Below are 9,473 nucleotides of genomic sequence, written 5' to 3' on the forward strand. Positions count from 1 at the left end.
AGCACTTGATTGTACTCATGAGGAATCTGTACCTTGACCAGGAGGCTGTCGTTCGAACAGAACAAGGGGACACTATATGGTTTAAAGTCGAGAAGGGAGTGCGTCAGGGTTGTACCCTTTCTCCACACTTATTCAATCTATATGCTGAGCACATAATTCGAGAAGCTGGACTATATGAAGCAAAACGTTGTATCAGGATTGGAGGAAGAATCATTAAAAACCTGAGATACGCAGATGATACAACTTTGCTTGCTGAAAATGAGGATGACTTAAGGCACCTGCTGATGAAGGTTGAAGAGTACAGTCTGCAGTATGGATTACATCTCAATATAAAGAAAACAAAAATCTTCGCAACTGGACCAATGAGCAGAATCACAATAAATGGAGAGAAGATTGAGGTTGTGAAAGAATTCATGTTGCTTGGTTCTGCAATCGATGCCAACGGAAGCAGCAGTCAGGACATTAGGCGACGTGTAGCATTGAGAAAGTCAACTGCGAAGGAACTGTTTCAAGTGCTGAGGAGCAAGGATATCTCCTTGAGGACTAAGGTGCGCCTGACACAAGCCATGATATTTCCAATTGCCTCGTATGCATGTGAGAGCTGGACAATGAATAAGGAAGACCGAAGAAGAGTTGATGCTTTTGAGTTGTGGTGCTGGCGAAGAATGCTGAAAGTACCGTGGACTGCTAAAAGAACTAACAGATCTGTCCTGGAGGAAGTGCAGCCAGAATGCTCCTTGGAAGCAAGAATGGGCAGACTTCGTCTCACCTATTTTGGTCATGTTGTAAGAAGGGACCATTCCTTGGAGAAGGATGTCATGCTTGGTAGGGTGGAGGGTCAACGAAAGAGGGGGAGGCCTTCAACGAGATGGATTGACACGGTGGCTGTGATGATGGGCTCAAGTATAGCAGGGATTGTGGGACTAGCACGGGATTGGGCAGTGTTTCGTTCTGCTGTGCATGGGGTCGCTATGAGTCAGAAACGACTCGACGGCACTTTAACAACAACAACAATCAGATGTGATTAGGTATATGAAAGATTTTTGAGTTGTATGAAGAAACATACAAATTTAAAGTATATTAATTAATAGTTAATAATCTTTTCACCTTTTTTGTTATTGCTCAGGTTGATAATCCCATGCAAGCATTAAAAAGATGTAGCTAAACAGAACAGGTGCCACTCAGCTAGGCAGTTGACTTCCCAAAAATGAAAAACAAAGCAAACTATTAACTTCTGAATCCTAATAAACGCTATAATGTCCTAGAATAAAGCATTGTAATTATAGATAACATAGCTCAGAAAAGTATGGAAGATTCTAAGTGTTGTAATGGGAGGCTGAAAATATATATGACTCAAAGGCTTTATTAAAAAAAAATTGTTAGGCTTTAGGGAAAAATTTGTCTTTGGAGAAATTATGAAACCATTTTGTAAAGCAAAAAAGTTATTATTCCATCATAAATCCTAGTTCAAACTCTACTGATTTGAAATGTATGATAATGTTTAGAAAGTATAGAGAATTTATTTTGGATTTTTATTCTTGGTAGATGAAACATTGGGGAATTCATTTCTTAGGAAATTGGGTTTTTGATAGTTTAAGAGGGATATTTAATCTACTTGAAAGCCTAAAGCATTTCCAGGAAGAATCGTTTGCTCATGTCATTGGGAATGCACATAATTCTATCTATACTGAAAATAAACTTAAATCAGTCTAATAAAACGATATAAACTAATTAGTAATAAAGTAATAAACCTAAACTTCTTAAAAGATTCTAGCCTCTAACAATTGTTTTTCCTGATAGTAATCTTAATGGCATTGTTTACTTTTTTTTTTTTAATTTTAAAAAATACTATGTATCTATCTATCTGCTACTCCAAGAATATTATGGATGCTTTTGAACTATCCAGTCATGCATATTACCTACCTATGTTTAAATGTTCAATCAAAGGTAATTAATGCTGTGCTAAATTACTACTGATCGTATACCACTGGGCTTTCCAAAATTGAATCCAATTCTAATTTAATATAGTTTTCATGTTTTTAAATTTGTCAATATTGAATCTGAGTTTTATTCCCTCTTTCAGCTCCAGAAATCCTGAACTATGATCCCATTACCACAGCAACAGATATGTGGTAAGATTTTGTTTGTTACCCAGATGCTTTTATTAAAAGTTGGGTAATGTATATTCTGGAGTCCTTGGGTGGTACATTGTGCTTCGTTGAAGGTCCAGAGGCACTTGGGAGGAAAGGCTTCTCGATCTACTTTCTAAAAATCAGCCGTTGAAAACCCTATGGAGCACAGTTCTACTCTGACACCCATGGGGTCGCCATGAATTAGCATCATTTGATGGCAACTGGCTTGTTGATGTATATTTTGGAGTTCTTTGACATCAAATCTAAATAAAGACTTCTTTAAAAGATTGTACTCAAGTATCATTATTATTCCACAGGAAAACATTTTCTATCTATTCTTTTTAAGTAATACCTTTGCTCTGAGCTAAAGGTATAGAAATAAAGAAAAAAATCCTTTCCCTCAAGGAAGACACAGTCTGGTAAAAAAACAAAATCATTGTAATACAGTGCTAGATGTTCTCTTGTTGCTGTTGTTAAGTGCTGTCAAATTGATTTTGACTCGTAGCAACCCTCTGATGAAAGTAGAATCCTTAATAAGCACGGAGGAAGTAGCAGTCAAGAAGACATTGTTAGGTTCCACCAGATGGGAGACATCTGATTTAGGTCAAGAAGAACTAGAAACATATTTGCTAAGCAGAAGAATAAAGTCACATCAACATAAAAGTATGGCTTTGTGAGAATCCCTCTCTAGGGAATTGTGAGTTTTTGTAGCAAGAATTGATACTGGAAGTTTGCTTGGGACTAGATTGGGGGACTGACCCATAGGCCAAGTGGAAGAGTGTGGAAAAAGGCCCCTAAGGTAAATAAGTGGGTGGAACATATACTGCATTATCATTTTCTGGTCCCTAAGCACCTTGTCATGAACGTATTTAAAGTTCTGAAAAGTTGGGCAGTGAAGAAATCTGCATGCCCCAACTTTGTGTTTGCCTAATGTGCACACCCCACAGTCACTATGGGAGATCTGGTGGTGGTGTAGTAGATAAGGCATTTGGCTGCTAACCAGAAGTTCAGCAGTTCAAATCCACCAGCTGCTCTGCAAAAGGAAGATGGGGCAATCTACTTCTGTAAAGATTTAGAGCCTCAGAAACCCAGTGGGGGTTGCTATGTGTTGGAATGACTCGATGGCAGTGAGTTTGGTTTATTTATTTATTTACTTATTTATTTTAGTTTTTTTCTGAGGGTCGCTATGAGTTGGAATTGACTTGGTAGAAACAGGTTTGGTTTTGGTTTCTTTGCTCAGAAGACCTGTTTATATTTCATGGATCATTACTGTGCCATTAGACACTGTTAAGGAAATGTTGCTCTTTGAGCAGTATTTTGTCCTGACAGCTGGTATCAATGTGAAGGGCAAATTGTACATATAATGACATATATTTAGTACATTATATATTTTGCATATAATTGTATAACACACACATGCATTCCCCTCACTGTATTCTCTTTCTGTGAGGCAAACTTTGAGGTCACACAGGTATTTTAGTTTTAATAATACAGGAACTTTTAACAGAAATTTAAATCTGTAATTTAATTGTATAAGTCTCAAAGAATATGCAGAGTATTGATTAAACTTTGCATGAATATTTTAAGATTAATATTTTTAACTCCCTTCTTTTCAAATGTTTTTCAGGAATATTGGTATAATAGCATATATGTTGTTAACTCATACGTCCCCATTTGTGGGAGAAGATAATCAGGAAACATACCTCAATATTTCTCAAGTTAATGTAGATTATTCAGAAGAAACTTTTTCATCAGTTTCACAGCTGGCCACAGACTTTATCCAGAGCCTTTTAGTCAAAAATCCAGAGTAAGTAACGACATTATTATGTTTAAATACTATTATAAAATAAATAGGAGCTCTGGTGGTGTAGTGCCTAAGGCATAAAATAAATAAGTCTCTTAAGAAATATAAATTCTAAAATAATATAAAGTTATTAGAAGTGTGCTCTAAAGTTTCAGATAAAATGGGAGAGATGATATGAAAGTTCATTAAATTGTAAATATGTAACTCGAAACATAGAAAATATTTAATAGGAAATTTTGGAATAAAGAGAAAATTTGCATTATTTCTCTATGTCTACCATTAATCCCTGAAATTCCCTAAAATGATTAGAAGTAAAAGATTTACTGTACACATGACTGGTTATGATCATACTTTATTGTGAATGATTGTTGTTAAATAACTTTAGTTATGTAATATGTACCTATAAATTACTGATTGTCAAATATTTAAAGATCAAGTGCCCTTTGACAGTGTACTAAAGAAGGGACTTGAAGCCATGGCTTAGAACTCTTATTTCACTCACTGGCAACTTCAAGGCAAGAACAGAAAAAAGCCAGCCTGCTTTTTCTTTACTTAGGATCAGCTCTATATGTTTTGATATGGCCTGGCTGTATGTAGAGTAGAAGCTGTAATATAGTATGTTGGGCTGGTTCTGTTGGTTGTCAAGATCTCTCTCTGACAATTACTTAATCTTCCTAGGTCTCCATTTCCTTATCTGTTAGGGGGTGGGGGGAAGTATAGGTTTATTAATTATTTTATTGGTTTAGTGCAAGTATAAACAAAATCTCACTGTGGCTGTATTTTAAGACATGAATGGTTATTTAGTTGAAATAGTAATAACACTGTGGTTGTTTCTGGGTATAAACAATTTTTATTTTCTTAATACCTAATTTCTAAAATTTGAGTGCTTTAATATTTTTTATAATCAGAAAAAACGGAATACAAAAATCTAAAGACTAAATATATATACTCAGTGGGTAATGGTGGTTATGTTAAGGTTGGAATTTGGAATATAGATGGATTTTTCTTCTCCTTTTGAAATTTTGAATAATACAACCACAATACCTTGATAAAGGAGCTCCTGGGTGGCACAAACAGTTAAGTGCTAGACTGTCAGCCAAAAGGTTGTCAGTTCAAACCCACCCAGAGGCACCTTGGAAAATAGGCCTGCTGATCTGCTTTTGAAATATCACAGTTTTAAAAACCCTAAGGAGCAGTTCTACTCTATACACATGGGGTTGCCCTGAGTCAAATGACTCGACCTCAACTAACAACAGCCCCCCAAAATCATTTTCTCAGCATTCATTGCAGTACTATTTATGATATCAAAATGCTGAAAGCATCAAAGCTGGTTAAATAAATTATGGTATCCATATGAGGGAGTACTAATACAACTGTCAATTAATATTTTAATTCTCTGTTCACTAATACGGAAAAATATTTGAGCTATGTTGTGGAGTGGATGAAGAAACCAAATTTCAGAAAATATATGAGGTATATGAACCCCTGTAAATTTGTGTGTGTATATACATATATACGTAGAGAAAATTTCTGGAAGTGGGACTAGGGAATGAGAGAAAAGATGGAGTACTTTTTACCTTCCTGGGAGGTAGCACCGTATAAGGGTTAAGAGCAGAGGCTCTGGAGTCAAGGTTCACTCAAGTGAACCGTTTACAAGTCATGAGATCTTGGGCAATACCAGCCTCTTGATACTTGGTATCTTACTTTCCTTATCTGTAAAATGGGCAGAATGATAACACCCATTTCCTTTATTTCTTGTGATTATTAGATATATTTGAAGCATATAGAATCCTATGTGAGTAAGCATTTAGGGAATGGTAGCTGTTATTATTCCTATTATTATTCCCTTCTGTACAGTTTGGATTTGATAAACATATGCTATTTTCATAATAAAAGAAAAAAATATATATATTCTGTCAAACTGCAAATATTTTCAAATTGATTGTTAGTTTTAATTTTCCCTTGGTGTTTTTTTTCCCTCAAAGGAAAAGAGCGACAGCAGAAATCTGTCTTTCTCATTCTTGGCTACAGCAATGGGACTTTGGAAACCTGTTTCATCCTGAAGAAACTTCCAGTTCCTCTCAAATTCAGGATCATACATTAAGGTCCTCTGAAGACAAGACTTCTAAACCCATTTGTAATGGAACCTGTGGTGATCGAGAGGACAAAGAGAATATCCCAGAGGACAGCAGCATGGTTTCCAAAAGATTTCGATTTGATGACTCACTGCCCAATCCCCATGAACTTGTTTCAGATTTGCTCTGTTAGCACTTTTCTCTTTGACTCATTTAGACTGAATTTGGGATTTTAAATCCACTCCAGTGTGTGATTATGGTGGCATGTTTGTATTGTAAATGCATTTTTGCATAGAAGAATTTAGGGAAGTGCTTTTATGCTAGATTATTAGTTTCAAGCATAATTTCATTTCCTATCCTGAAATATCAACTCTGCAGAGAAGAAAATATTTAATTAAATGTATAAAAAATAAAAGTGTACACGTGAGTTTACATATTAATGATAGAATTTAAGTTCAAATGAATTTATCAAAATGGTTTACATATCAGAAAAAAAGAGTGGTTTAGGTTATATTATGGCTGATATAAAGTGAAAAAAAATGAAGACATTTTAATGTAATAGTTTTATTTTTTTTCTTTCCCATCCCTAAGGTGAGTTCTGTGCTTCTATTGACAGAATTCATTTAGGAAAACAGTGTCAAGTTTAAGTCAGAATATATACTATATTCTAGATGCTCTACAGACAGCTTAGAATTGAAAAATTTCATTTAATCTCCAATATTTTGAAACTGCATTAAATTTCTAAGGCTGCTACATGAGAGGGGACCTGTAACCAAAGAAAGTGTTACAAATCTGACCAGGTTAAAGTACAGAAAAGGTTAGTATGTTTCATTTTTTAGAAGATGGAGAAAAGATAGTATGTAAGTATAAAAGTTTTCCATTTTCTATAGTTTATTTCTAGAGGTGAGAAGATATGTGGGTAAAACTGAATGTGCTAGTTCTAGTCAGCCAAGTATATTTATTAATTGAATATTAAATATTACTATTATTAATATTGGCAGTACTATTAAAAGAACATGTTGACAGACTTAGGCAGCTTACAGAATTTTTGATGTCTTCTAAGTTTTAGGATATAAATCAGTCATTCAGAGTTCTAAATGTATGCATAAAAAATATCATGGCACCAGTAGGGCTGTTAACACTGCTTAAGTCAGCAGTAGCAAGGTTGATGTGATCATAAAATAGGACATCAAGCTATTCTAGAATCCTTGTGTAAAATTTCTAGTGAGTGATGAGGATTAGCATGAGGCCATCTCTAGAGTAGCCTGTAACTATGGTCTTTTGAGACCAATGCAAAAGAACAGAACATTTTATCAGTTGGCTAATGGCTCAGTCCTGATGGAGGGAAATTTACTCCTTGAGGAATCTTTGATGAATTTCTACCTGGTGACTATCACGTTGTTGTTGTTGTTGTTATGTGCCGTCTCCTTTGCGACCCGACTCCTAGCGACCCCTCCTTGGGTTTCGATGTGGTATCACTACGAAAGTAGATTGCCCAACCTTCCTTCCGAGGAGTGGCTGATGGGTATGAACCGTCAGCTTTCTGGTTAGCAGTCAAGTGCCTTAGGCACTATGCTACTAGAGCTCCTTACTATCACATAGTCTGTTGTCTTATCATATTAAGATAATTGTGACCTCATGACCATGCTACTATTTCAAAAGAAATAGTATTTGACAAAAAATACCTGAGTGTTCCCCTTTGCTTCATACATTGTTTTAAAATATTTAACTGCTTGAAATTTTGGTAAAGCTTTGAATTCTTTAACCTGGAGAGGAAAAAAAAAAAAACAATCTTATTAAGCATCGGGTTAATTTATTTGGCTAAATGACAAATTCCTTTATATCGTCAGCAAGTTTCTTCCACTTGTATGTGTGTGCATATGTGTATATGTATATGTATAAGTGTATGTATATATGTATAGATGGATTAAATACAGTCTCTAGACAACCTTCTCTAGAGATTCTTTGCTCTAGTATATTGTGCTCAACTCAGGTGCCAAAGCGCTCTCTTTTTATGACATGTAAATATACACTTAAATTCTTTAAGAAGCAGTTTTTTGGTCCAATAAACTAGCCATTGCAGAAGCAATTTAGGGCACTTGTATTTTAAACTGATGAGTTTCTAAATTGTCAATTTCCCATTTATTTGTATTAAGATGGTGCTGGTAAAGGCTTAGCCATTGGAGAATGAGAAAAAGATTACTTTTCCAAAAGACTATACTATATATTTAAATTTCTAGAGATATTATGCCATACCAAAAAGGCAAAGAATCATGAATTGGTTAAATTTTGAATTGTAAGCTATTTCTTAAAAAATATTTTATACCATCTTTCTTTTTTCTGGAGAATCTAAAAACATTTCACATGCTTCCCCTTGGTTAATAGAATGTACATTCTAAATATCCATATCCTTTTATAGTAAAAAAAAATAGTGCTTGCACAAATGTCATACAAGCCTAGTCTTTTCATGAAAAGTTGAAATGTGAAAATAAATTCAACCAATCTTGAAAGAGAATTAAAAAATTTTAATTTTTTTCTCAAGATTAAAAAAAAATGTCACTAGAGAGCCCCTCTTAGGTGGACAGATGTCACTAACACTTAAACTCATCTGAAGATTACTGTGAGAATTTTATAAAGTTTAATATACTTTTTGGATTGAGTCCCTAGATAGATAGGATTAAAAATAGGTGATGCATAGATAACAATTACAATTGTCATTTTAATTTTTTCCCTACTATAAAGTTAAACCTAATTCTAAACAGTAAAATAGTAATGACACTTTAAAAAAGTAAGCAATATTTGTTCTCCAGGCTGTAACAAGATAAGGCACTTGTGCCAGAATAAAAATCAACACATTGCTTCCTTTATCAAGAAAGTCTTGTGATGAAAAAAGTCAGCTGAGCCAGTATGATTGGTGACATAATTGATTTTCATGCTGGCATGAGCTGCTTTTTTCATTTTGGACTGGTCACAAATAGCTCATACACCATAGTTTGACTAGCCTTGTTCTAAGCAACATTTATAATGTTGATGTTTTATAACTGTTTATATTGCTTCTGTTTATTTTTTAGTTTGCAATATGATATCTGACTTGGAAGCATGTCCTTGTTAATTGTTGTATAAGCACTTGTGCTTTAATTTCAAAACTATATAAAAATTAAGTTATCTGAATTCCAATTTGGGGGATTGTTGTCCATTTATAATTTTATAAAAGCATTTTAAAGAACTTTAATTCTCATTTTAAATTTGACACAAATTTCAACTGCCCTACTATTTTAACTTTCATTAAATAGTCATGTTGCTTAAGATATATAGCGAGACATTATTATGAATATACCAGTAAACAAACTGTTTATTATATCAACTTATTCTTTTGGTTGAAAATTAAAAGGTACTTTTTTACATTTGCGGTTGTCTTTTGTTTTAAATTATTTGAATTTGTTATTCTTAAAAGCCTGCCTG

The 9,473-nt window shown here is 34.2% G+C and overlaps 1 protein-coding gene across 1 annotated transcript in view; it reads left to right on the forward strand.

The window, feature by feature from the left end:
- STK17B (serine/threonine kinase 17b) overlaps positions 1 to 6,204 on the forward strand; it is a 27,761-nt gene extending 21,557 nt beyond the window's left edge. Inside the window, exons 5-7 of the mRNA XM_007953148.2 lie at positions 2,084 to 2,132; positions 3,760 to 3,939; positions 5,922 to 6,204. Coding sequence (XP_007951339.1) covers positions 2,084 to 2,132; positions 3,760 to 3,939; positions 5,922 to 6,204 — 512 coding nt within the window. The remainder of the gene's footprint in view (positions 1 to 2,083; positions 2,133 to 3,759; positions 3,940 to 5,921) is intronic.
- Positions 6,205 to 9,473: the final 3,269 nt, after the last annotated feature.

This window comes from Orycteropus afer, unplaced genomic scaffold (assembly GCF_000298275.1).
Source record: "Orycteropus afer afer isolate SDZICR_OR568_19922 unplaced genomic scaffold, OryAfe1.0 scaffold00374, whole genome shotgun sequence".
Classification (NCBI taxonomy): domain Eukaryota; kingdom Metazoa; phylum Chordata; class Mammalia; order Tubulidentata; family Orycteropodidae; genus Orycteropus; species Orycteropus afer.